Source organism: Falco punctatus (genome assembly GCF_963210335.1).
Source record: "Falco punctatus genome assembly, chromosome: 14".
NCBI lineage: Eukaryota > Metazoa > Chordata > Aves > Falconiformes > Falconidae > Falco > Falco punctatus.
Window position 1 is genome coordinate 23,106,272 of NC_137594.1, and position 27,678 is coordinate 23,133,949.

Consider the following 27,678-nt stretch of genomic DNA (forward strand, 5'->3'; position numbering starts at 1 on the left):
CCTTTGCTTTTAAGTGATTCTGGTTGCAGCGCTCTGTCCAAGGAGGTGTTTTATCACATGATGACTTCTTCTGAGAAAGTTTTTGCTGAACAGCACTTTTCGCCGTGCACAGCTTTCATAGGCTCCCCCTGGGAGATACAGTCATCTTCCAGCTGGATTACAGTACATCTCCACAAAGGATTACATTTCCTGGAGGCAGTGTAACTGTGCCTAGCCTTGTATGTTTTCTCCAGTGCTCTGGTTGGGATGGAGACCAAGCGGTTGCAGTGTGAAAAGAGAATTACAGAGAATGGCTAGTTCCCTTCACAGATGTCCTGTCTCATCTCTTGCTTCTGCTTACACAGCCGTGCTTTCTGAGTGTAGGTCTTGCAGCTATAGTTGTGTGGCTTGGCATGTTTGTGGAGGCCAGAGCAGGGTCAAGAAACCACATGAGACTTCAGTAAATCCGTTTGAGTTAGATGACACAAAGGAGCAAAATAGACTTTAACCTTGCTGCCTGGGGATCTTGCCTGCTGTAAGCTCCTGCAGTCACTTAAACCCAACCACAACCTTTCATGTCTCCAGCCCCTGGGGAAGTGCTGTCCCTTGTGTGGGCTTGGCATCCAAGTTCACATGGGGTGAGAATGCCTGTACTGTGTTACAAAGTGTCTGGGAGCATCTCTGCTTGCTGTCTGTCCTCTGCTGAATGGCCCTGTGGGGCAATAGGTGAAGCTGTGTAGAAGAGTGCTCATCTGCCCTCTCTCTTCCAGGCTTACCTGGAGTCCTTCTACAAGTTCTGCAAGGTGCTGGGAGGTACCACAGCAGATGCCATGTGCCCAATACTGGAGGTAGGTCTGGAAACCCCTGTAGCTGGGCAGTATTGCAGTGATATTCATTGCTCTGTGCTCAGACCCAGCTTGCCTGCCAGCATTAAGGACTCTCAAGATATTCTTCAGCAACCCCATGTGTGCTCTGCCTGTTTACTGGGGGCCTAGGAAAGCACTGCCTGCACGTGACTTTGAACAGGTTTGGTTCCCCAGTCCTGATCTTGCCAGGTGCCGACACATCTGTCGCCTTCGTGGCAACATCTTCATCCTCTCACATAGATAACAAGCAGGAGAACAACCAGAGCTGTTCAGTGCATGGCCTGTCTCCGTGCCAAGGCTAGCTGTGGGATGGGGCCAGTAGGTGAGAGAGACTCCTTGACCTGCACAGGGTTCTGCTCTGTGATTTGGCTTGTGCCTGGGATGGGGATTTCCTCACCTGACTGCTTCCCAGGCGTCAGCTACTGGGCATACTGGGACCTGCATGTGTAGCCTGCCCTGGCTGAACACTGGATAGTTGTTTGTGTCCCAGGCAGCTTGCTCATGCTGCCTTCTGATGTGGCTCTACTCAGAGCAGTGTTGGTACCTGCTGGCGTCTGACAAAGGTGCTGCATCCCAAGGTGAACTGCTCTTCTCCCACAGTTTGAAGCTGACCGGAGGGCCTTCATTATCACCATCAACTCATTTGGTACTGAGCTGTCCAAGGAGGACCGAGCAAAGCTGTTCCCACACTGTGGCAAGCTCTACCCTGAGGGCCTGGCTCAGCTGGCCAGAGCAGATGACTACGAACAAGTCAAAAACGTTGCTGACTACTACCCTGTGAGTGCTTTGGCATGAGGGCTGTGGGGACTGGTGCAAGGACCTGCTCTGGATCAGAGCTTCTTGGGGGTCTGGGAAAACCTGTGGATTGACAGCCTGGGGAGAGGGGTGCTGGTCTTCTGCTGCTACTGTTGGACCTGCGCTCTGCTTGGCCAAGATGCCATTCGCTTGTTAGTCACGGCTGTCATTGCAGTAGTGATAGGGAGATGTGTGCCCTGCATCCCATCCCGGGTTGTGGGGACAGGCAGCAATGACAGTCTGTCTTTGGCTGGTTGGGCTTGGAAACACATCTTCAGCGAGAAGTGGTGTGCTGCATCTCCAGCCCTTAGTGGTTTGTTCTGAGCTCTGGTTCAGTCCACAGGGGCGGCACTGACCTGGGAGGACATGGTTGGATATGTCTGGGTTCCTTAAGCTGCCCTTGTGCATGGCTGGGGACCTGTTTGGAGTCAGCTCAGTGTTGCCTTACTGAAGCAGCCAGAGCATGTGCCAGTGTTTGTGGGCACAGGGGCCTGGCCCAAACACTCCAGTTTTGACTTGGAGAGGTCTGTACCTGCTGCATCTTCCCTGCAGGCTCAAAGCAACAATACAGTTTCAGAGAGGTGGTAGGATCTCTGGCTGGACAAGCTCACAGATGAAATAAAGGCTTTCTCTGCCTTCCTGGGGATTGCCTTCAGCCAGTGTGTGTGCAGTGCAGCCTCAGCAGTATCCCATTGGCAATGTTCATGTGTGCATGGGGCAGACTCTTGGCTTTTCTGTGTTTTCTTGCTGACCTGATGTGGTGGCTGGGGTGTCTGTTTGACACGGAGTCCCCAAACGTTGCTGAGCTTGGAGGGCTTTGAGGTTTGGGTATATCCTTTTGTAACATCTTCCTGCAGGAGTACAAGCTGCTGTTTGAAGGGGCTGGTAGCAATCCTGGAGACAAGACCCTTGAAGACAGGTTCTTTGAGCATGAGGTGAGTGAGCCCCGAGACGCTTCTCTGCCTGTACCTCCCTGTGCCATTTGCAGAGCTCCAGGTATAGCAGCAAGCTTGTCTGCCGCCCTGTCAGCAGTGCTGTGGGTGAACAGGGTTTGGGGGAAGGAAGAGGATGCCAGCCCTTTGCTCCAGCAAGTGAAGGGGGGCCCAGCATGGTGATCATTCCATATTCTCACCCAGGCAGATTAGAGCAGTGTGAGAGACAAGTCTGGGGCTGCTGGTGGGTATCTGGTCCGTTGGTAGCAAAACCAGAGTGTAATTACATGGGAAAGAAGGATTTTCAGAGTACCTGAGGGTATAAATATTTCCTCCTTCAAATGTTAGAGCCTGTCCTCAGCCATGTGCTGTAGGTTAGAGCTGTCCCAAGGACCTGCAGAGCAGACAGAATACCAGTGCTGGGCCTTCCAGCCTGCTGGGGAAGTCATGGGACCTCCCACACTGCTTCAGGCCACACACTTGGCCAGCTCCTCCCATCTGAGGTGGACAAGTGACATGTCCTCCTCTGGGCTTTCCCTAGGTGAAGCTGAATAAGCTGGCCTTCCTCAACCAGTTCCACTTTGGAGTCTTCTATGCCTTTGTGAAGCTGAAGGAGCAGGAATGCCGCAACATTGTGTGGATCGCAGAGTGCATTGCCCAGAGGCACAGGACCAAGATTGACAACTACATTCCTATCTTCTAACCCTGCTCTGTTCCTGTCTGACCTTCCTGCCCCTGGAGTCTGGAGGGACCCCTATCTAACTAACTCCCTGAGTTATCCCTTCTCCAGACTCCAGGGATGTCCCATCTGTGGAACTGGCTCAGATGAGGAAATTGTACAGTTGCTAGTTAAATTATTCACAAGCTGAAGTTTGAGTTGTGTGTACTGTGAGGCATCTGGAGGGACCAGAGGCACAGGCTTGGCCCTGTGTATCAGGAGGAACACCTCCTGTTGTGTATCTAATAGTCCCCGTGTTACTGTACTAATCTGCTGTATGCGCTTATGCTCGTAGAGCAAGCACCAGCTGGGGGGTTGCTGCCTGCGAGGGGTTTCCAGCACTGCAGAGGAACACGTCAGGTCTGCCATGGCTGGGGGATCCTCTCTGTCAGTGCTCTGCACACCTCCTCGTCAGTGTTGTTCCTGTGAGATTTAGTTTGACTATCATTTGTAGTGTAGCCCATGCTGCTGTGCAATCCCTGCATCTCTCTGTAGCTAACCCTGATGTGGGAGAGACTGGGCAGCCCTGGCTGGGACAGGGACAGAGCCTGTGGGAACATGAGGGCAGAGCCAGAGTGTGTGTGGAGCACACTCTTCCCTGCTCTGGCAGCATTTGCACTAGCACAGCCTCCCCATGTCCTTAGAAGCAGCTCTCAGGCTCCCTCCTGCCTTGCAGCTTGAAACGGCTCCATAAGCTGGCTGAGCTCCTTCCTCCCCTGAAGACCCACGGCTTGGGGGTTTACAGTCACAACCGTGCAAGAGGCAGGAACGTCCTGTGCTCTGTGGAAGGTGCTGGACCCCTGCACCACCCCAGAGCAGACATCAAGGCTGGTGCAGGGTGTCCAAGCTGGCACTGCTGCGGAGCCGCGTGGGCACAGCTGGCTGTTGGGAAGAGCAGCCCTTGGGTCTGGCTCTACTTGGTCACCCTGAGGTGTGCAGAGGGCAGCTGCTGGCAGAGGGGTGCCCCAGGCTGTGCCCCTCTGGGGTTAGGGGGTGAGAGCTAAGCCCTGGGCATGGGGTGGCAGCCCTGTTCCTTGCTGCTCTGCAGCCAGGCTAGCTCCACTTGCTCTCAAGGTCTGGGAGATGCCCTGCAGTAGTGTGGTAGCAAAGAAGCCTCACTGGTGGGAAACGCCTGCTCAGTGCTGCTGCTGCTGGGAGGGATCGATGGAGAGCAGCTCTGTCCCAGCTTGTGCTGTGGTCACCTCTGCAATGTTTGTTATCCTGTGATCCCCTTCTCTCTACACCAATAAATATCTGCCTACTGCACCATGCTCTTCCCTGCTTACTTGGGCACCTGTTCCCACATCCCTAAGAGCCATTAGCGCAGGGAATATGGTATTGGGGGGGTGTGTGTGTGCTGGTGTGGCTCCTGCATGACTTGGGACCACTTGTTTCTACCAGCCCTTGGGCCCTGGATCCAGCCCACGCAGCAGGTGCTGCCTGCTCTCTGGGTGCATCTGAGTGATGAGCTGATGGGTGCCAGGGGAGTGAGCCATGCTGATGGGGAGCTGCATGGCTTGTCCCCCTGCATCTGGGCTTCCTGCGGGGGGCTGTCCCCCTGGGGCACTGTCACCCCTTCCCTCCTCACCCTAGCAGGGCTGTGGGCAAGAGGAAGCTTGTGGGGTAGGGGTGGGGAGTAGCAGGGAGGGGGTGCGAGCTTTTCCTGGCCAACCTCTTCTCTGGGGCTGCCTGTGGCACCTGCAGCCCCACAGAAGGCTCCTGCTGCAGTGCTTGAAGCGGTGCCAGTGGCGACCCAGCTCAGCTCAGCCCCCAGGCACAGCATCCCTGACCAGGCATTACAGCACTGCACCGCCAAAGCAGATTGCCAGAGGCGGGTGGCATGTCAAGAACAGATTTATTTAAAAAGTGACAATCATGTAGTTCATCTCGTGAAGAGCTCAGCGGCACTGGCAGCCTGGGCTTTGCTCCTGCGCTTGCCAGAAGCACGTGGAGTGTCATAAACAGCAGGGAGGCAGGGGCTGGAATGGCAGTGGCCACAGGGTCCCAGGTCTGACGCAGCCAAGAGGTGATGGAGCCAAACACAGCTCCAACAGCAGTGAGGAGGATGTCAGGCAGCTGAGAAATGGCCGAGGTACATCCCAGCCCATGGTGCAGAGCTGCTGAGTCAGGCAAGGGCGGCCCCCTTGGAGGATGCGCGGTTAGAAAACATACAAAACCAAGGTCTCTAGAAAATGGTGATTCTCGCACAATAGAAAATAGATCTGCCTGATTTTGGAAAGCAATTTGGTTTTTAACGTCTAGTGCTGATTGTTCCCCTGCAGCGCAGGAGGGTGATGCCAGCATCTGCGCACGCGCCCGGGGGCTGGTGTGCCTGGAAATCCCAGGAGAAGGCTCGCTCCTGCCCCGCGACCGCATGCGGGCCGAGGTCAGGCCTTCTTCACATCGTTGTGGTGCTCTTGCCTCAGCGCTCGGGGCAGCTTGGGATTGATGAAGAATCCTTTCAGGAACAAGTCTTGGACAAAATAGGGCAGGTAGCGGTGTATGAAATACATGAGCCCAAGGCCCTGCCCTGGGTAGTAGCGCACAGCTGGGTTGGCAGCCAGGAGCCCGTCCGTGATGCTGTTCACCACTGCGCTGAGGTCCTCCACTGCCACCTTCATGAACTGGATGAACTGGCGGTTGATCTCCTCGACGTAGTCCTCGCCGTAGGCCTGCAGCAGCTCCCGGGGCAGGCTGGCCACCAGCCGCTGCTTCTGCAGGTTCCAGAAGGCAGGGTCGCACGTTGACCCTGCAAGGACGCGGCCCCCCCGTAAGCTGCGTGGCCCCCCTCCTCCAGCCCCCCTGGCATGGGTGCCAGCAGCCCCCAGTCCCCCCCAGCCTCCTGGGAAGGTCCTGCTGAAACCTTGGCAGACGTGTCATGTGAGAGGCGTGGTGGGAGCACCACCGTGGCTCTTGGGACTGAACCAGAGGTCTCGGACTGTCCCTACAGTGGAGACAGTGCTACCACTAACATGGCAGAGGAGCTACTGGCAGGGCTCGATCCTGACCCTGCCTCACCAGCCAGAGCCCAAAGGCCACAGGATGGGCACCGTCCCCAGGAGGTGCCTGGGGATGCTCGGAAGCTGCATCCTGCACCACCAGCTGCTCCTGCCATCGCTCCACCTTTGCCCCCAGGCGTACCTGCCCTTTGCCTGCAGGTGCAGACAGAAAGCGGGCACAGACCCTCTTACCTGTTTTGTAGTATCCAGGCAGGATGAGGCTGACTTTGACACCCCAAGGCTGGAGCTCACTCCGGAAGGTGTCCATGAGCAGGCTGAGGGCTGCCTTGGAGGCCCCGTAGGCTGCCAGGCAGGGGAAGGGCAGGTCACCTTGCAGGAGCGAAAGGATGAGTGAGTGGGCTCTCAGGCAGGGACCAGGAGGGCTTATGTAGGGCTGTGCTCCCGGCCCCTGCACAAGGAAAGGGCTAAGCTTTTGTTTTGCTGAGAAAGTAACTGGAATTTGCTTCAAAGCAACTGTTTTAAGGGTGGGGGGGGTGGGGGGGGCAGGCAGCTGCTCTTCCTTCCCCAGCCAGTCAAAGCTGGGGGTTGTCATTCCCACTGGGGGCACAAGACAGCTTCCCTGGGGTTGCCCACCCTGCCTGCCCCCAGGATGCACGTACAGCCCCATGGCTCCCCATCTCTTGAGTGCCTGCTGCAGGGCCCAGCGATGCCACTGGCTCATCCCAGGGTGCCTGGTGCCAGTCTGATGCAGCTGGCGGGGGAAGCGGAGGTGCTCAGTGGGGTGGGAGCCACACCACACCATGGGGATGCTGGACCCACAGCTGAGCTGGGGGTGCCAGGGGTCTGGCAGGCCACGCTGAAGGCAGGCTGCTCACCTGCAGGGCTGCTCACGGTGACGATGCGGCCACCGGTGGAGCGCAGCAGGGGCAGCAGTCCCTTGGTGAGCTCCAGCGAGCCGAAGAAGTTCACCTCCATGCAGGTGCGAAACCTGCCCAGCGGCGAGAGCTCGGCATCGGCAATGGTGTCGTTGAAGCCAGCATTGTTCACCAGGCCCCAGAGCCCTGTAGGAATGGAATGCTTGAAGAAGGGACCTGAATGGGGGACCCCCACCCTGGGGATCCCAGCTGCTCCCTGGCTCATGGGGGTCCTGCAAAGGAATTTTGGTGTGCCCCGAGACAAGCCCTGTTAGCAGAGGCTGTTGGTATGGGTGGCCGCAGGGATGCAGCCCACAGCAGGGAGCACATGGAGACTTGGCACTGCCACACTAGTTGCAAGCTGAGGTCCTGGGGAGCTGTGTGGGGTCTCCAGGGGGTACTACCTGTGCTGTTGGTGTTGGCCTGGATGTGTTGCAGGACACGCTGGATGTCCTCTGGCTTGGTCAGGTCCATCTGCAGCAGCGTCAGCCTCGGCGAGCAGCTCTTGCGGAGCTCCTGGGCACCGGGACCCTGCGGGTCCAGTACACTGGCAAACACTTGAAAGCCCAGGGCATCCAGGTGCCGTGCTGTCGCCTGCCCAAAGCCCGAGTCACAGCCTGCAAGAGCCAAGAGGAGCCCTGCGGTGCCCGGTGACAGCCACCGGCTGGCTGTCCCCAGCCCTCAGGGATCCCCCTAGCTCTGCCTCTCCATCCCCAGGGACCAGACACCCCCTGACATTAGTCCCCCACCTCGGGACCACCCTTGGCTCATCACACAGCTCCAGCTCCCATCCTGCTGGAGACATGACCTTGCCTTGGAGCATTCACAGGTCATGGAGCTGCTGTTTTCTCTCTGTCACACACGCAGGAAGAAAACACTCTTATCTGCAACCTCATCACCCCGAGTGCCTCTGATGCGAGGCACAGGTAAAACCACCAGCACAGCAAGTCACAAGGACAGCCAAGAGCCCTGCCACGATGTGGAGCGGGAGCCATCAACCCCCAAAATAGCCTCCGAAAGCTCCATCGGGCACCATTTGGAGCTGGCACAAGACTCCATGGGAGATGCTGCCTTTTCCCAAATGTTTGCTGCCTCCCAAAAATGGTGGGCAAGAAGCACAGCAACCCCTTGCCTGGCTGAAGTACTAAGGAGATTAAAAAGGGAGAGAAGGAAAAGAAAGGTCCTGGTCTGCTCCTGCCACCCCACATCCTTCAAGGGAGCATCCAGCTGGGCTGTCTCACCCACAAAGCCACTGCTGGGGTGGCTGGGGGACGGCCCGGGCAGGAGCCAGGTGCTGTGGACCAGAGCAGCCAGGATGCAAACAAACAGCAGTGGCAAGGTACAGCTTGTTCCTGGGGCTGCCGGCAGCACCACACCGATAGCTCCAGGGAGCCCACGTCACTGCGGCTGCCCAGTCACATTAACCATTAACAGGGGAGCGCTGCAGGGACAGCCCCATCACCCCTGCACCCTCTGGCCTAGCACCCTTGGGTGCTTCTTAGGACATCCCTGAGAAAGGGCCCTATCCAGCACCTGGAGCCACCCCAGCATGGACACAACAGCGGCCCTGGGCACTGGTACCTGCTCTGCAGGCCCCTAGGAGACCCCAGACCCCTCCCAGCACCTCTCCTGCCTGTGCTGGGGTGGACATGGAGACCAGCTGCCCCCCTCAGCTCCCTGCTCCTGCCCCCTCAGGCCGGGATGGGGGTGCTGCCAGCTCCAACTCTCAGTCCCAGCTAAACCACCCTTGGCTCAGCATCTGCGCTCTGGTCCCCAGCTCCGCTTTACTTTATTGCTGTATCAGAAATGCAAAAGTCCCTGGCCAGAGGCCAGAGTGGTAACACACCCCAGAGGTGCTCCGCTGGCAGGAAGGGGCTGCAGGGACCCCCCCACTTTGTCATGCAACACCCAGCACCCATCATGGGTGCGTGCCGGGCTGGCTCAGCATCACTCCTGGCATCCCCCCAGTGCTATAGGGGATGCTGAATGTGCTGTGGGCTGCTGGAGCAGCACATCCACCTCTCCCCTCCCCGGGAACAGGTCGTGCTGCCAACAGCCAGCCAGATAAGGTGCATTTCACCTTTCCCAACACAGCAGGAGAAAACTGCAATAAAGATAAGGTTTAAAAATAAAAGTGCTTGTGGCCACAGCCTCACCATGCTGCAGCCAGTGCCCTGCGCACCGTCACCGCCAGGACAGAGTTACCTGCACTGCTCCCACCCCAGCCAGCAAGAAAAGCTTCCAGTCCGAACACAAAGCTGTGTCTCGCCTCCTGAGCCTCAAAACACTGGGAAACACCCCAAAAACCCGAGAGACACAGGTTTGCTGGCTTGTTTCAGGCAAGCCCGGCAAGGAGGGAGCAAACACAGCCGCATGCCATCCAAGCCAGCCAGGGTTTGTTTTGCCTTAGAGGAGTGGGACTGTCAGAGGATTTGTTTCGGAAGTTTTAATTTATTCACACACACACACACACAAAAACACCCAACAAAAAACAACCTGCCTGGGAGGCTGGCGGGAGGCCCAGGGCCAGGAGGCAAGGATGTTCTGGTGTTATTTAAGGTCTCCAGCACTGCTCAGCTTCCTGGCTGCTGTGCTCAGGCATGGCCAAGAGTGCAGGGAGGGACAATAAAACCTCTGGGGCCATAGCACGTGGCCCCAAAGCACAGCAGCTTGCCCAGGGCCATGCTCATTCCCCGTGGCTACCAGCACACAAGCCATCGGCACTGGCGGGGCTGGCGTGGGACCCGCCACCGCTGGCTCGGCCCCACAGGGAGTGCTGGAGCCGGTCAGTCTGTGCGGCCCCGGCAAGGCTGGCCCTGGGCGTGCTGCCCTCCGAGGATGACGAGGAGATGCTGGCGCCAGCTCCCCCCGCCCTGGCTCCCTGCTTGCCAACCAGTTCTGCATCCGTGCCGGCAGAAGGGACCGCGGTCGGACCGAGCACAGAAGCCCAGCATAGGGAGCACGGTAGAGGAGGGCAGGCAGCTTGAAGCCCCCCATTGGTCCCAGGCCAACAGCCAGAGGTTTCTGCTGCAGCAGGAGCAGCACCCGAGCCCAGGTTGCAAAATCTGGCAGAGCTCCACAGTCTCAGCAAGCGGGGGCAAATGCCTGCTCTGGGGGCCGGCTGGCCTTTTGCCGGAGCAGCAGGTCAGCAGCAATTTCTGGGGACTCTGCAAAAGCTCCAGCCACTGCACCGGCTCCCCCAGGAGCAGAGCATGCCGGCTGCCACTGGGATTTCGACACACTGAGCCCTGGCTTTACCTGTCTTGAGCAAGCAGAGAGGTTTGGCCTCCAGCATCACCACTGGGGTGCCCTCCCACCCACTCAGGGAGGACAAAGATGACCGACCATGCAGCACTGTGTGCTCACCGCCCGGAGATGCCCGTCGCCGGTGAAAGCAGGGCTCACACGGCGCTGGCTGAAACCACAGTCCCGATTTGGTGCGGACACATTTCTTTCGGGTGAGTCGGGCGTGGCACGGCGCTGGCTTTTTGCTATCTCAGGTATTCACCCTGCTCCTGCAGCCATGCACGGACACATGCTCAAAATCAATGCTGCAGTTTGCTGAGCGGAGCTACCGTCCAGGAGCTGCCAAACCACAAGCACCCCCTGCCCCCGTGCCCACCATCAGCACAGTACCTGAGGGAGGGCTGGTGGCACAGGTCCACAGTGCTCACCCCGATGCAACGCTTCCCCACCTGAGCCGTGAATCCTCACCCCCAAGCCGTGCACCTTCGCATGCCTGAACCACAAGCTATGCAGCCTCATCCCTGAGCCATGTACAAAGGGAGAAGAGCAGCACAGACCTGCAAAACCTCAGCAGGCAGAAGCACAGCTTCCTGAAGAAGCCCTGTGCAGCTGCGCAGAGCCCTGAGCACAGTGGCAGCTCCCCAGTAGCTGTTCCCTCCATGGCCACCCCAGCCTGGGATCCCAGCATGGAAGCTGGTGAGGGGTTGCCCCAGGACTGAGCTCCCTCAGGGTTAGTCCTGGCAGCGTGAGCAGCAGCATCCCCAGGGGCTGCTCCCCAGGCACGCAGCGAGGGCAGGCAGCAGGGCATCCCTCGAGGATGTTCCATCTTCCACCAAGCCTGGAGGCAGCTGGGTGCTTGCCACTGGGTTGGGCACCCAGAGCAGCATCACTTCCTCCCCAGCTCTGCAGACCATCACCTGGGTGCCCCATGTGCCCCTCACAGCCCTGCCACTGCTCCCCAAATCCCAGGACATCAACCTCACCTCTCTCACCACACAGAGCTTTTGAGCTATGTGTTCCACCACTCTGAGATGCCTCACCAAGATGGAGCTGTCACCATTGTCACCAGCCTCCCAGCCCTGAGATGGCGCTGGGCTGAAGGACCCATCAGCGGAGGGGAGCCGAGGCGCCAAGGCCGAGCGGATTAACAGGCTGAGCTGCTTGTTTCCATAGGCTCAAGCTCAAATCCTGCCTGGGATGCCAAGCTAAACAGGCCTTCTGGCCCCAGCAGGATTTGCCGCTGCCACCTCAGATCCAGCTCCTCCAGGCACAGGATGGGGTTGAGTCTGGCTGCGCTGCAGGGACACTCAGCTGGGCATCTGGGGGGCATGGCAGGGACTGATCCTGGCTTCATCCTGGCAGCACCATGGGGACCTCATGGATGATGTGGCACTGAGCAGTGAGGCCAGAGCAGTATGCAGCAGGGATGGTGCCACTGGAGGGGATGGGGCTCCCCAAAAGGGACTTGGGGAGGGGGTCCCTGCACAGGGCAGGTCCAGGCAGGACAAAACACCCAGCAAAAGCCCACAGGGGAAGAGCAGAGCCCTGCGGCCAACCTCCTGGATGCCGTGCACGTTTGGAGCGAGGAGCGATAAAGGGGTGATGTCAGCCCCAGGCAAGAGGGAACAAATTCTTGGCAGGGCACTGGGGAGGGTGGGGACAGCAGGAGCACCTGTGCCCACGGCAGCTGAGCTGCCACAGCTGCCCACTGGGTCCAGCCCCCCCAGGAGCCACCTGCCCACAGCCGAGGTCCTGCCAGGCCAGCAGGGCCAGCAGCAGCCCCCACCCCACTGCAGCCAGTGGCATCACCATCAAGAGGAAACCACACCGCTGCTGGTGGCTCACAGGGCAGCATGCCACACTGGCAGTGAGGTGTCCCCGCTCCCCATGGAGCCCCCCAGGAGCAGCCCCCACACCCAGGTACTGGTGGATGGGGCCAGGGTGGCAGCAGCCCCGTGATGCTGCTGCAGGTCCTCCGCACCCAGTTTTGCATTATTAATTTGTAATAATTAATTCATATATATTACATACAATAATTAAATTACATTAAACCCAGGGAGATGCCTTCAGGGATGAGCCAAATCCCATCCCCAAATCCCCAGCAAGGGGACAACATGCAAGCCCCACCCCCACTGCCCCAAACGGCCTGGGTGGACATCCCTGCAAAGCCTTACCCCCCTTCCCCAGGCAGGACCTGAGCCAAAGGGAGCATGTGCTGCTCCCCACTCCCCGGGACACCCCCCCACCCCCCCTAGTGCAGCCAGCGTAGGCAGTCAGAGGGAAATTACGAGCCAGGGTGCTGACAGCTCCTGCAGCCCAGGATGAAGTGCCACATCTGTATCCCTCCAGCAGGTCCTAAGGGTCAGGGCAGGGGCCAGGCAGACCCTCAGCCCCCCAGGGAGGCCCATAGACCACAGCAGGAGGCAGAGCTGGGGATGCCCATCACCAAAGGGATACAGGGGTGACACACACACCACACACCCCACCACGCCAGGGACAACAGCCAGATGGTATGAATTACAACGGATTAGCTGAGTGTTTCTGAAGCCTCACACACCATCACCTCCACCTGGGGAGGCATCTTTCACTTAACAAACCAAAGAGAAATGGGAAAACCTGATTTTCTGCCTAGACAACCCAAAGCAGCTGGGCTGAGATGACGAGGAGCCCTGAGGCCGGTGTGGATACACTCCTGAATTAAAGCCCATTTTTCAGGAGCAGGCACTGGTGCATCAGTATTGAGCACCCCAACAGCACAAAAGCAGCCACAAAATAAATCAATGTCGGGAGCCACAGCCCTCCCTGTCACTAAAAGCCACGCAGACGCCTTATCCCTCCCCCCCAAAGCCGAGGGCAGCAGATGCTGCTCACCACCAGTGGGGCTGACAAAGCCAGAAGCTTGTTACATCGCACATGGCAGAAATGAGCTCAGCCACCTTTCCCTGCACAAGGCCAGTGCCTGGCGAGGTGCTGGAGATCAGGATCCATCCACAAGCTTGCAGTCAGCCTTGGCACAGGCTTTAAGCTCTCAGGAGGGCAGCCTGGCACCCAGACCTGCTGAGCTCAGCCTAAGGGCTTGCACCAGCAGGGTCAGCAGATGCAAAAGCACCAGAGATTTCCTCAGATGGAGCAGCGAGTGCAGGAGAGCCCGGCAGATAACCCAGCCCTGACAGAACAGGGGTGCTGCTGACAAGGACTGAGCCAGGGCTTGCAAACAGGCAGGGTGGAGGAAGTGCCTCTCCTCCCAGCAACGCTGTGGTGCTTCAGGTTTCACAGAAAAAGGGCACAGGAATTTCCTAGAAGCAGCCGCTCACCGCATCCCCGGGGCTGGACGGCATCTTCCAGCAGCCACTATCTCCACTGAGGGGAGATCCTCTCTTCAAAAGGAGCAGCTGGACTCTCATGGTCAAGGATTTGAGTGTCCTGTGGGCAGGGATGAGCAGGAGGCAGCAGCCAGGACATTGCCTGCAAAAGGGTGCAGCCCATACATCAGGGCTAATCGGGGATGGATGGATGTCTGCTGAGAAGAGGAAGTTGTGAAGCGCTGTGGTGATAACTGGGTTAATAATCACCTTCAGAGGGAACACGGTGAACCGGGAACATGGAGCTGGCGAGCTGCGAAAGCCATCCATCAGCAAGAGCTGTTGCTGGGAAGGACACCCATGGCCCAGGGACAGCTTGGCCAGATCAGTGCCAATGCCAAGCTGGCACTGGTGACACATTTGCCTGGGCTCTTAGAAAGGGAGAGGCCGGGTGGGAACCAGGCTGGGAAGCTGGAAAGCTCCACCAGCCACAGCGGGGATGTGGCACTGAAGATGCTCTGGGGAACGAGGTGGTGGGAGCAAAGCCACAGCTGGGCACCTGCTGGGAAGCACCCCCAGGCCACACAAGGTCTCCCCAGGGACCCCCAGCAGGCTGGGGAAACACCAGCCAAGACCCTTATCTATCTCACATGATACTGCATCAGGCCCCAGGAGCCAGCAAGGAGAGGTGGAAGGTCATGCCTAAGGTCTGCTACAGGCAGGGCTAAGCCATCTGCAAGCAGCAGAAGGGAAGACCAGATCTTCTACGTGGACCACCATTAGCCATCCACGCCCCAGGACATCGCACGGAAGGTATCTCTAGCCAGCACAGCAAAGCACCGCAGCCTCCACAGGACTGGGAGAGCCTCTGACCATGTGGTGGGTTGGGTGAGCCACGGAAGGACCCTGAACTGCCACCCAAGACCGGGTGCCACTCCACCCACCACACCATGGAGGTGGACAAGACACACAGGGCTGGGACAGGCAGTGTCAGCAGGGACAGAGCCAGGCTGGGGCAGCGCTGACCAGAGCAGTTGCTCCCAAGCAAGCCCAGGGGATCACCACGTTAAGCAGCTCAGAGCTTGCAGCACCACAACAAAACTACAGCTGTTTGAATGGAGTCTTATCAGCTCTGGGGTATTTTGGTGATGATATTCCACTTCGCTTATCAGGTGCCATCCCATCACTCCCCCTGTCACAAGAATAAAGTCTCACCACATGCCACAAGTTCAGGCTAGCAGAAAAATGGGTGCAAGCCCTGCCCATCTCCATATCAAGATGGTCTCTGCAGTTGCACCAACTATCTTTTCTGTTGCAGCTTCCTGATCCACCTAGAGCTCAGGTTTGTGTTTTGGGGGGTTTATTTTTTAGCAACTGAGCGAGCACCAATTGTGCTTCAGCCAAGACAGCCTTTGAAATAGCCATTTAGGCCCCCAGGCTAAGATCCCTACCCCATGGCCACCTCAAGCCACACCAGCCCCTTCTGCACCTGATTTAAGTTGTCCCCTCCTCACCCTCCACTTGCAGCTCCCACCAGCTTATCAGAGTTTGAGGATCACAAGACTAATCTGGCACATTTTACCAGAACACAAGCAAGTAGCCCTCCAGGCTGATGTGCTTGGACATAGTCGTGCCGAGCCAGGCTGGACAGTGATGCACAGGGCAGCACCCACACATGTCAACTGGCTTGGGACAGCACAGGCAAAGTCCAGCACACCAGCTGAAGCAGGGACAGGAGTCACCACAGGACAGCTGCACACCCCAGTTACCCACCTGGTAACTGGGACCCTGGGAAGGAACAAGCATTGGTCACAGTGTCGTTGGCAGGGTCACGAGAAGCAGATGTGCACAGCATGAGGTTTATGCCAAATGTATGGCCACCAGAGTGGTGAAACGGGGTAGAGAGGGATCACAAATCTGTTCAAGGGTACGTCTGGTGGAAGCTGAGACACACAACGTGAGAAGATCACCACCAGGAGAAACAGAGGGAGGCTTGAAAGCAGCAGCCAGACATTCAAAGCCCTTGGGCAGGTACCTCCTCCAGGACCTCAGCTCACCAGCCCATCCCTCCTCTCCATCCCCAGCCTGCCTGGGGAGCACCCACCATCTGGCTCCCCAGGGTCACCCACCCACCAAGAGGCTGTGCTACCAAAAAGCCTGTAAAGCCAAAAACTGCTTTTCAAGATTACAGCCTTAGAGACAGCAAATCCCAGGACAGCACCACATGCAATGGCGAAGCCAGCTCCCAACAGGGAAGCTGATAAAGCTCAGGGGCTGGCAGCTCTCCAGGGGAGAAGGAAGCATAAGTGGTATGCTGCCTGTGAAGCACAGAGGCTGGGACAGAAGAACGGGGATTGGAGACTGTGGATGGACCGTAGCAGTCAGGGGGAACCGGAGGACGTAACAGGCATGTGCTGCGCAAGGTTAAAAACAAAAAGTCCCAAACTATACCTATGGCAACACACTGACAGCATGAGGGCAACGGTCTTGGACACTTTCCACCTTGCAGGCTCTACAGCAGTCTCTCAGATCTGACACTGCAGGAGGGACATCAAGAGGTGAAGAGGTATGAAAGCCCTGTAGCCTCCTGCACAGGTCAGCTGGGCAAGCGGAGGTCCTCCCCCAGCTGGGGTTTTGGACCAGCACTGAAAGACAGCTGTAGGGAGAAGGGAAATGCTTGCCCAGGCTTGGTGGAGGCACCTTAAATACAGCCCCCCACCCCATTCCCCCTCCAGTAAAACCCTGGCTGGGCAAGTCCACCACCCCCATGCTACCAGTAGTAAAAGCAGCCCGGCTCCTCTGAAACCAAATCCTGGCTTAAGGGGAGCTAGACTCAACAGTGGGTAACACAATCCCAGACCTCATTAAAGATGTGCTGTTCATTGGACTAGAGGGCAGCAACTGCCTACACTTCTCTCCTCCCGAAGCATCCGTTCCCATCTGACAATCTCATTTCTGCAGGGAAGTCTCTGCTTTGTTGCTCTCATGTCCCCACATAACCCCGGGTGCTAATCAAGCCAGCTTGGGTTTCTCTATCAACTCTGTTCTCCCACAGCATGCAACTTTACATGCTTTTCCTTCTAATTAGCTGTGCTCATCATTTTTGGTTAACGGTGCTAAAAAAACACCCCAAAGAGCCTGTGTCCTTCGCAGGCTTTGAAAGTGCTTATTTATTAAATAAGTGAGAAAGCTGACTGTATGTATCTACACGTCTGCGGTGATCAGGGGCAGTTATCTATTTCTGAAGAAACCTAGTGAGGGGAAGGTGACTCTGAAGTCTGTGGAGGGCTGCTGACAGCATCTGGGGAGAGCTTCAGCCCTGCAAAGAGAGGCAGAGAAAGCAGGTTTCCTCCGCTGCCTCCCAGAAACCAGCAGCAAACCTTATAACTAGAGTTAGATGTTGCTTTTTTCCTCCCTTAAATACACAAGGTATCGCTTTACACCAGGCTTCCAGTTTGAGTGTTTGGTTTTGGTCCTGTCCCTGCCTCGGATTGGAAGATCAGTTGTCTCTGCTATTAATTTTTAATAGATCCTGGAAAACAGCGGTTCCTGAGAACAAGCCGATTTTCAGCCTCCATTTAACCTGGGGAAGACCACAGGTATCTCGGAGCTGACGCACTGGCTCCAGCAGCAGGGTGGAAGTTGCCTGTGGGAGCTACGGTGTCTTTACATGAAGCTTTGTTTGTCATGAGGCTGCTGGAAGGCTCAGCACCACATGCAGGCTGCAAGCATGCCGTGCTGGTGCTCTAGCCGTGCCCCGGAGCAGAAGTGTCTATCCTGGATTACTCAACAGCCCTGAAGTCTCAGCCTCCTGACATCTCTTAATGACCCAGTTCAGCTGGAAAATGTGTCTAAGACAACATCAAATTCTGGACAGGAGTGATGCTGCTGTTTTACAGAGGAAAGCAATTCACCTTCGTGGCAGAACAGCGAGAGTCCTGACATCTGGATTGAATCATTTCACCCTGCTGCAGTCACCAGATGCTTCAACATCTGTTGAGTCCATGGGAAACTAAGCTCCACTCGACCATGATCAAGTTGCAAAACCTCTGTTAACCTTGAACACAATCTGAATCTCTGCCCCATTTCAGATTGTTAATGGGGCATGCAATTGTAACAAGAGAGCCTCACCAGGAAAACTGACTTTCCCTGCAGCGAGGAAGGGGAAGGGAGGAGAACATGGCAGGTTTGGCTCTGGAACAGCCTGACCTGCCAACCGGTTTTGTTCACAAAGAAGATTTGTTGAGGAAACAGACCGGTCTGCAGGTGCCTCCTGGCTTTGCAGGCTATACCAGGGAGGAGCAAGGATGCGAGACCCCCAGGTTTCCTCCCCCAGGCAGCCACCCTATGGGTTTGGGTTATTTCAGAGCAGTGTAATTCAGGTGCAACCTTCACAGGCAGAGCAACAATTCACTGTTTTCAACTTCTCATCCAAGCTGAAGAATCAGTACCTTGCAACTCAGCTTGTACCTTCCCTCTGCTCTGGCAGAACCCTGCAGGCAGGACCTACAGGCTGGTTTGCATTTGGTCCTTCTCAAGGATCTGTAGTAAATTGGGTAATTGGCTACTGCCTGAAAAAACGACCCCCAAGCAGTCACACACCACAGAGCTACACAACAGCAAGGGGCTCACGACCACCCCAGCTGCACAGCAGAGCCCCGGGATGTTCACAGCCATCCTTCCACCACTTCCAGACACTAAGCCCAGCTGTACTGGGCAGTTTCTGTGGACTCACCCAATTTCACAGACATCCACAGGGACCAAAGGATGATCAAGGCTCACATCTAAACTCAGCCAGGTCAAAACCAACCTGGCATGAAGTGCTGTCAGCTTGGACCTAGAGAGGCAGAGAAATGGCAGTTCATTCACCTCCCTCCAAGGCTGCTCTCGCAGACCATCGCCTTTGCACAGGCTACAGAGGCTGGACTGCTTTTTGTAACTACTCCTGATAGGAAGGAGCTAGGGGATACAAGAAAACACCCCTCCTCTTTGCTCACACAGCTCAGGGGAGTCCAAGGCACCTAAGCACACCCAATAGCACCATTTTCAGATGTAGGAAGGGGCGCACACACAGAAGCCAGCTGCCTGATGCTTGGAGCAAGGCTGCTCCCAGTGAGCAACCAGCACATGTCTGCACCGCTGGCCCACAGGTACCCACCAACAGCATAAGCACCCCGGGGTGCCCTGACCACACACCGGTGGCGAGGGATGCCAGGTACCAGCTACCTTGCAGCTTGCTGGTGTGGGATCAGCCCCTGTACGCAGCCTGCCCCCACTCCAGGTGTCCCGGGGTCCCTGCAGCTCCCCACGCTTGGCCAAAGCCTGTGCCAGACCACGGGCTTGTCTTCAAGGCAGGTTTGGGCTCACAGGCAAGCTCAGGACAGCACGTCAAGGGCAGCGTGGAGATGGCTGCTGTCCCCCTCCCGGCCCAGGGCTGGAGCAGCTGATCTCTGCTCCCCTCCTCATCCTGCCAGTCCTCCTGGGGCTGACCTCTCCCAGCCCAGCTGCACAGAAGGGCATTCTCCTCACTGCAAACAACTGTGACCTCCCCCAGGAAGGCAGGATTAACGCTTTCCTCACTCCCTGCCAGGCTGCATACACTGGAGCAGCACTCCTGGAGGAGCCAGACAATTGGGATGCAGAGCAAGAGCCCCAAGGCCACAGCCATGGATAAATATAGCACCACAGGGACTAGCAGCCACCTACTTTGCTAACCCAGGGGATGCACCAGGGAGACCACAGCATTCCTCACTCCTCACCAGCAGCAGGCAGCTGCCCATCCCTGCTCCAGCCAAACCCCAGCCCCATGTGCAACACCTGAAATGCAAACCCACAACAGATGGGAAACACCGTAACTTTCTAGTCCCTGCTGCTACTGCAGGGTCAGCAGCTTTGATCTGCAGCAGCTCCACATCTGCTCTGCTACTTTCCCACCGAGCTGCATAGTTAGTTTTTCATCAACCCCTCCCATAAACTAAGTTTTGATTAGCCAGCGATGTCCAGACCAGCACATGAGGCTGGAGCATCACATGCAGAGCTCAACTTGGGGTTGTTCCCAGGGGTCATGGGAGAGCGGGCAGCTGGAAGACCTGGGACACCTCAGCCAGGAGATACAACAGCACCACAGCCACATTCCCTTGCTCCAGGTAAGCATCACTGAACCTGTGCAACTCCCTGCTGCAGGATTAAGCCAGTGATCAAGGAGCGTATATAAGAGGAAACAATGCCCAAAGCTTTTCAGGCTGGGACCTGCGCTGCTCCACTGCAGCCATCGGGAGGGGACTGTGTTGCATTTCTTAGTTGGCCTGCAGGGTCCAGCGTTACACTCAGCGTGGCAGGAGCCCTGTCCCTGACCTCGCACACCTTCACCGATACCCAGCACCCAACTCCACACTTCTCCCTCTGCTGTGTTTTGCTTCCCACGGGCAAGAAGAGGAAGGCCAGGCTGCCTTTCTCCAGGAGCTCACTCCTGCATTGATCCTCCCTGGCTGCTCCCACAGGAGACACCAACAGCAACTCAATACCCAGTTGCCAGGAAGTGTCCGGAATTAATCCGCAAAAGAATCAGGCTAATTACTATGCAAATACTGAAGTGAGGGATGCCATCCCAGGCAGATCAGCCCTCCATCTGCCCCTTGGCAGGCACCTGCTGGAGCAGCAGTAAGGAAACCCTGATCCTGCACCACAGGCTGTGCCTCAAACCTGTAAAACCACAAAGTATTTACAGCCAAGAGCAAACACACCAGAGCTGCAGAGGTGTCACATCAATGCACCAGGGCAAGAACACCTTGTTCCACCCACTGACTCACTAATTATACAGGCAATGCCACAGAGCCAGGGCTGGCCAGACCTGGTGTGCCACAGGGTACCTGCAAGCACGTGGCTGTCAGACATGTCCTCTCCAGGCAGCCCTGCCCCGCCGCAGCTTTGACCTTCACTTCGTTGAATCATTCATTCATCTACTGCCTTGCTCCTCCAAGCTTCCTCCTCCTCCGGAGAGGCCTCCCTCCGCTTCCCACTGGTGCCACAGAGCCCTTGAAGCTGGATGGGGGACCCACCTCTCCTTCCCAAGGATGCCCCATCACAAGATCCAGTTTTCTGGGAAACACACAAGCCTCCTCCAGCCTGGGAGTCTCCAAGCCAAGGCCAGCCCAGCCATTCCCATCAGGATGCAGGCTCCTGTCCTTGGGAGAACCACCAAGGTCATGCCCATGGGTTTCCTTCCCCTCTGCATCCACGTGGAGCCCACAGCACCCTCCCAGCAACACCCACGCTGGCTCCAGCACTTCCTCCTCACGCCATGTCTGCTGCCATCATCTCGCAGCAAAGCACCTGCTGACCCCAGCTACCTTCATCATCCTCCAGCCTCACTGCCAGGAGGAAGGAGAGGGGAATGCACTTATATACCAAGGTATCCTAAAGAAATTCAGCCACCAAGCTTAGCTGGGAAAAGCCTGGGAGAGCAGCACATCCCTGCAGAGCCGCCTTCCCCACAGAGGAGCTCTGTGCTGGGCAGCACTTCCCAAGGGTGACCCCACAAATAGGGGGCACAATCCCACTTGCCCCCCACAGCTCCCAGGACAGGGCTCTGGGTGAAGTGGAGTGCTCAGCCTCACTGTAGCCTGTAGAGATGCCATGAGAAGCTTTTTAGGGAGCAGAATGGCTCCAGGTGGGAGGCGAGGGCAGCCCCTGGGCCAGCCAAGGGGCTCCTGAACCAGCCCCGCCACATCCCATCTGACATCCCCACTCCTGGAGGAAGCATCACGCTGCAACTCGGGGGCAACGCTGGAGTCCTGGAGCCAGGAGGCTGCTCACAGGGACCAAATGCAGCCCCCCACAGCCCCCCTGCTCCGGGGCAGGGGCAAGGGCAGCAACAGCCCGGCCGGTCCTGCCAGGGCACGGAGCAGGGATGCGCGGGCACGGCCCGGGGGGCCGCCCCGCTCCCCGCCGCCCCCACACCGGGGCCGTCGGGGCGTCGAGGCCGTGCGGCCCCGCACTCACCTGTGACGAGGACGGCTCTGCCCGCCACCGGCAGCAGCCTGCGGGGCGATGCCCGCCACAGCAGCAGGCAGGCGGCGGCGGCGGCCAGGGCGAGCCCCAGGGGCAGCGGCAGGCAGGCGCGGCACAGGCTCTGCAGCCCGGCCAGCAGCGCCAGGGGCAGCACCAGCCCCCGGCCCGGCCCCAGCGCCCGGCGAGCCGCCCGCAGCGCCAGGCTGCCGGCCAAGGCCGCCCACAGCGCGCCGTACGCCCAGCGCTCCAGCCCCGGCTCCATCCCGGGCCCGGCCCCGCCGCTGCCGCCGCGCCCGGCCCCGCCGCGCCCCTTTATAACCGCCCCGGCGGTGGGAAAGGGGCGGGGCCGCGACCGCCCCCGCCAATGGAAGACGATCGGGCACCGGGCACCGCCGGGACCGAACCGGCTCCCGCACCGGCACCGGGCACCGGCTCCCCGCCGGCTCCTGCACCGGCACCCGCACCGGCTCCGCGCCGGCACCCGCACTGGCCCCGGGCACTGGCTCCCCGCCCGGCTCCTGCACCGGCACCCGCACCCACACCTGCACCGGCACCTGCACCGGCACCCGCACTGGCACCGAGCACCAGCACCGGTACCCACACCGGCACCCACGGTGGCTCCCCACCGGCTCCCACACCGGCCTTTACCCCAGCTCCCACACCGCCACCCACCCTGGCTCCCGGCTGGCTGCCACACTGGCACCCACACAGGCTCCCCACCGGCACTCACACTGGCTCCCGGCTGGCTCCCACACCAGCACCCACATGAGCTCCCTGCCGGCACCCACCCCGGCACCAACACCGGCTCCCACACTGGCACCCACACTAGCTCGTCACTGGCACCCATGATGGCACCAACACTGGCCCCCACACCGGCACCACACCGGCTCTTTACCAGCACCCACACTGGCACCAACACCAGCTCCCACACATGCTCCCACACCAGCACTTACACTGGCTCCCCGCCGGCTCCCCACCAGCACCCACATCAGGTGCTGGCACCCACACCAGCTCCTCACCGGCTAAGCTTGGCTCAGGCCAGTGGCATTGGAGCCCAGTGGGACACTGTGGCGCTGCACCTATGGCTCTGCTGAGCTCAGCTCAGCACAGTGCAGCTCAGGATGTCATGCCACCTAGGCAGGCACAGGTCAGCTCAGCTCAACGCAGCTCGGGACACTGTGCCACCTAGGCAGGTGTGACTCAGCTCAGCTCGGGACATGATGTCACCTAGGCAGGCACAGCTCAAGTAGGCACAGCTCAGCTTGGCTTGGTTCAGCTCAAGACACCATGTAATCTAGGTAAGCTCAGAACAGCATAGCTTAGCTCAGCACGGCTCGGCATGGCTCAGCACGGCTCGGCATGGCTCAGCACGGCTCGGCATGGCTCAGCATGACTCAGTTCAGCACAGCTCAGGACGTCATGTCATCAGCAGCCTGCCTCAGCTCAGCACAGCTTAGAACATCATGCCACCTGGGTGAGCACAGCTCAGCTTGGCTCAGCTCAGTTCAGCACGGCTTGACACAGCACAGCTCAGCACAACCTGGCTTGACACAGCACAGTTCGGCTCAGTTCAGCAGGGCTCAGGACATTGTGCCATCTAAGTATACAGCTCATCTCTGCTTGGCTCAGTTCAGTGTGGCTCCGGATGTCATGTCACCTCAGCAGGATCAGCTCGGCTCAGCTCAGCTCAGTTCAGCACAGCTCAGCTTGACACAGCATGGCTCGGCTCAGTCCAGCACGCCTCAGGACATCATACCACCCGGGTAGGTACAGCTCAGCTTGACTCAGCTCGGTTCAGCACAGCTTGACATGGCTTGGTTTGGCCCGGCACGGCTTGGCTCAGTGCCGGTGCCGTGTGGCGCTTCCTGGCAGGCAGCAGTGTTCAGGCCTGCTGTGTGGGAGAGTGAGTCCCCTGCCCACTGCCAGAGCCAGACCCAGTGCCACCAGCACCCACGTCCCACTGGGACAGGGGGGGCGCAGGCCACGGCCTCCCCCCAGGGCCACCCCTCCATTGGCATCTCCCCTCACAGGGTGCTGCCCCCAGTACCTGCTTGTCTGCTGGGGGAGCTGGGCCACATGCCCCCCCGGTGCCAGTGGGCAGCCACACTCAGCAATCTTCTGGTGCCCAGAGCAGGCAGGAATGGTGGGAATCCCTGCCCTGCTGCTCCCTGTGATGTGGGGCAATGACCCCTGGGTGATCCCCCACCATTGCACAGCACCCCGCTGTTTGCCACCCGGAGTGGGCAGCACGCTGCCAGCCATACCCAGCGTTATTCCGGGGCTGCGGCATGGCGAGCCATGCTGGCGGTCTGGCTCCTGGCTTGCCCTGGCTGCTGCGGCAAGGCTCGAGGCAAGCCCCGTCCGGGCACCGGGACCCTGCCGCCTCTGGCGGGTGCCGGCAGGAGCTCCCTGCACTGCCCCGGCTCGGGGGGGCAAAGTCCTCCCCTTTCCAGGTTTATTACACGGGGTAATTGCTGCCACTGGGCTCGCTTTATTAAGCGCCTGCTTTAATATTTCACCAAGCCTCCGTACTTGGTGATCCTTCGTGTGTCCCTGCCGTGGGCCTGACCCTCGGTGCCCTCCGTGTGGAGGGCAAGCAGCTTTTGCTTGCCAGCATCCACACTGCTCCCCGATGCCGGAGGAGCCAGGCTCTGCCAGCTGGGCTGCCACTGTGCCAGCCACCCCTGCCAGCCACCGCGAGCCCTGCCATGGTGGTGGCAGTGGCAGCAGATGTCTGTGCCACCCTTCTTGGAAACAGCCCTCCTGGTACCGGTGGAAAACCACATTTCATCAGCAGCGATGGCAGTGCTGCTGAAGTGCAGCGTCAAACAGGCTGGGGTGGTTTTGCCGGGGTGTGGTGGTGGGACCCGGCTGGGTTCGCAGCCTTGCTCTTCCAGGCGGGGGAGTGTCGGGAATGCTGGCCAGGTAGAGGAGGAGGGATGTTCCTGACAGCATGGCCGCAGGCTCACCCACAGGAATCCGCTTTCTTGCGGCACTGAGCCACTGACTTCAGTGAAAATGATGGAGGTGACCACAAGGCAGAACCTCGGGGCACTTGGGCTCTGAGGAGAACCCAGTTAAATATTCCCACCTGTCACAGCACCAGGGCTTGAAAAATCCTGTTGGAGAAGGGTTGTTTCCCAAAGCCATGGTCTCCAGGGAGAGCATTCATTGCTGCACAGGCTGTGCCAGAGCTGCCAGGGTGTGCAAGGGAGCGGGGTCAGGGATACGGTGCTTTACGGAGGCAGTCGGGACGTGGAGTCCATACTGATGACAGCGTTTCATGAAGGGTAGATGTGGCCATTCCCAAACTGCAACATGAATTCGTGCATCCCCCTGAGAGCTGACTTGGGCGTCCATCCATCCATCCCTTCCAGAGCTCTTCATGCATGGTCTTGGCATGCCCTTCTTGTGGGACATCCCAGGATGGGCTGTGGATAACCATGATGCGCTCTGTCAGCTGCAGTTAGGGCTTTCCATGGATGCCTTCACCAAGAGGTCCTCTGGGGTGCGACTGGATCACTGGTACCCTTTGATGGCCCTGGCTGTTCCCCAGGTGTCCCCAGAAAGGCTGGCGTGCAGTTAGGGTGACCTTGGGGGCTATTCCCTTGAAGACGGCACCTGGTCTTCTTCATCTTCCCGTTGTTGCTCAACACAGGAGGGTGGGTCCCAGCCGTGCTCTTAGGAAACGCTGGCGATAGCCCCATTACCTTTTGACCTACTTGAGCTCTTCCGTACCCGTTCTGCTAATTACAGCTCATCTTTGTCAGGGGAAGCGGGGCTGGTTCTACCGCAGCCACCTCGCACACCCTTTCTGGGGCTGCTTACACAGCTCCCCGGGTAGGGGACACACACGCCACATCCTCCTAGTGCTCCCTTTGCCCTAGGCTGTTTCTCCAGCTTCGAGGAGCCTCCCATGACTAACAGGTTTTGAGATAATTGTTCCACTCCCTAATCTCATCTGCAGAAGATACACGACATTGTTTTCAAAGTGCCATGAGCCATTTCCAGGGGCTCTAAGCCCATGAGGGATGTGATTCATCCACGTTGCTCCCATAGGTACTTAATCTCCCAAACAGCAAGTCCTTCTTCCATGGCTATTATCTCCTTAGTAAACACTACCCAGGCAAGCGCCCAGCAGGGCACTTCTGTCTGTTTGGGCGCTGATGGAGACTAGTACCGGTGCTTGCTTCCTTGCACAGACCAGGAGCACAGCCCTTCTCCAGGAGCAGCCACTTACGGAGAGGAGACCATGGGTCTGGGACCCTCTTGGATGTCGCTTCTGGCTACCTACCATGGTGGGTACCTGCCATGGGCCATCAAGCCCACAGGAAAGGGGATACTGGAAACATCCCTCACTACCTAAAGCAGCTGGGACTCCTTCTCTCCCACACCATGTCCTCAAAGGGATGGACGTGGGTCCATCCGTCTTTGAAGTGAAGATGTGGGGCACTGCAGTGTGTTGCTGTCTGGGGCCAGAGACAGTTCAGGGGTGACAAAGGCCGTTGTGCTGCCTGAAATTAATCCTCATTTTGACCCAAAGTGTCTTGCAGAAGACAGTGATTAATTGCTCCCAGCATCAAGTATTTGTGTCCTACTGACACAAGAACTATTTACTTAAAAGAAATATGTAAATATCTATAGTGAAAAGCAAGAGGTGAAAAGAATTTTAAAAACCAAAGGATATTAATCAACCCCCATGAATAGTTACCAAGCCACGACCTTGGGAGAAGGAATAGACACCATAAATATGTCAAGCTAAGAAATAACGAGATAAGCTCAAGGAGAACCAAATGGTTAATAAAGCCAAACAGAAAATTCCTGGAACTGTGTGTGACCCATCCTAATTAGCATACTAAAAGGTCCACCCTGGGGCAAAGCAAGCCCCCTCCTAACAAAGCCCCCTCCCCACAGGACATGGGCAGTGGGAGCACTGTGTGCTTGAATGGGGGCTCGGCTGCGAGAACCCATGAGAGTCGGGGTGACTGAGCGTGCTTGTAGAAGCACTGGCAACAGCGGCTCAGAGCTCTGAAAGGTTTTACCAGGTGTGAACTGGGGTGGCAGCTGTGTGGATTTACCGCCTAGCACCCATCTCTGGGCAGGGATGCAAGGAATGAGCCCCTGGGCTCTGCGGGGATCCACTCTTGTGTGCTGGGGGAGAAAACTGAAGTTTCTCCAGCTGATCCCCTGGTTCCAGTGAAGCTGGGGAATGAGGCTGTTGAGTTTTTGATAGGGGAGCAACTCATTTGGTAATTGCTAGTTGTAAAGGACCCTCAAGTAAAATGACAATCCCAATTGCTAGGGCACTGGGAAAACAAACAACACAGCCTTTCTTAAAACCAATGGAATGCACAACTGGAAATACTAAATTATCTCATGGATTTCCATATATGCCAGAATGCCCCCTTCCTCTACCAGGACGAGACTTGTTATGCAAACTGAAGGCTCGCACAACTTTCTCCGAGCAGTCTGTACAGCTCTGCATCCCACCTGCTATGGCTTGGAAAGCACAGATTTGCTTGCTGTCAGAGAAAACTTTAGTTTTACTCTACAAAAAAAACTTCTGAAGACAACATCCTGGACATGGTATTGAGTGAGGTAATTCCCTTGGGCTGGGGATCTAAGAAACAGGGAAAAGCAAAGTATGTGTCTCCTATCAAAATTGAGCTGAAGCCTGGGCAAAACTGACAGGAAGAAGACAACACGCTGTCAAAATGGAAGGGTTCGAATCAGTAATTACTGCCTTGCTAGAACATGGACTGTTGTGAGAGTGCCAGTCCAAATATAATATTTCTATGTCGGCTGTAAAGAAACCCAAGACTCATGAGTACAGGTTGGTCTGAGACTTAAAGGAAATAAATCGGATCACTGTAGATGTTCATCCTGTGATGCCAAAGCCATACACACTTTTAACCACCGTGCCAGAGACAAACGTTTATTTCAGTTCTGAATTTGA

At 57.6% G+C, this 27,678-nt stretch overlaps 2 protein-coding genes across 5 annotated transcripts in view; one reads left to right on the plus strand and one right to left on the minus strand.

Moving 5' to 3' along the window:
* The window catches only part of ATP6V0D1 (ATPase H+ transporting V0 subunit d1), a 37,047-nt gene extending 32,491 nt beyond the window's left edge, over positions 1-4,556 (plus strand). The window contains exons 5-8 of the mRNA XM_080411053.1: positions 750-827; positions 1,446-1,622; positions 2,498-2,575; positions 3,114-4,556. Of these exons, the coding sequence (XP_080267179.1) occupies positions 750-827; positions 1,446-1,622; positions 2,498-2,575; positions 3,114-3,275 (495 nt within the window). The 3' untranslated portion in view covers positions 3,276-4,556. The remainder of the gene's footprint in view (positions 1-749; positions 828-1,445; positions 1,623-2,497; positions 2,576-3,113) is intronic.
* A 115-nt stretch (positions 4,557-4,671) lies between these two features.
* On the minus strand, positions 4,672-22,259 carry HSD11B2 (hydroxysteroid 11-beta dehydrogenase 2). Of its 4 annotated transcripts, none has more exons than XM_080410984.1 (5): positions 21,714-22,259; positions 7,569-7,781; positions 7,126-7,311; positions 6,482-6,619; positions 4,672-6,004 (listed from the first exon to the last, which is right to left on the minus strand). In XM_080410984.1, exons 1-5 carry the CDS (start codon positions 21,982-21,984, stop codon positions 5,049-5,051), a joined length of 1,764 nt encoding a protein of 587 aa, XP_080267110.1. In that variant the 5' UTR covers positions 21,985-22,259; the 3' UTR covers positions 4,672-5,048. The 4 variants fall into 4 exon arrangements, with proteins under 4 accessions (XP_080267110.1, XP_080267111.1, XP_080267112.1 ...); XM_080410985.1 differs by lacking the exon at positions 21,714-22,259 and adding an exon at positions 20,828-21,707; XM_080410986.1 differs by lacking the exon at positions 21,714-22,259 and adding an exon at positions 13,725-20,820.
* Positions 22,260-27,678: the final 5,419 nt, after the last annotated feature.

Coding starts and splice junctions, on each gene's coding strand:
- HSD11B2 (XM_080410984.1), bottom strand. CDS start 21,984: ATGGAGCCGGGGCTGGAGCGCTGGGCGTACGGCGCGCTGTGGGCGGCC. Junction 7,312..7,568: donor GGCCAACACCAACAGCACAG/GTAGTACCCCCT, acceptor CCATTCCTACAG/GGCTCTGGGGCCTGGTGAAC. Junction 6,620..7,125: donor CACCGTGAGCAGCCCTGCAG/GTGAGCAGCCTG, acceptor CGCTCCTGCAAG/GTGACCTGCCCTTCCCCTGC.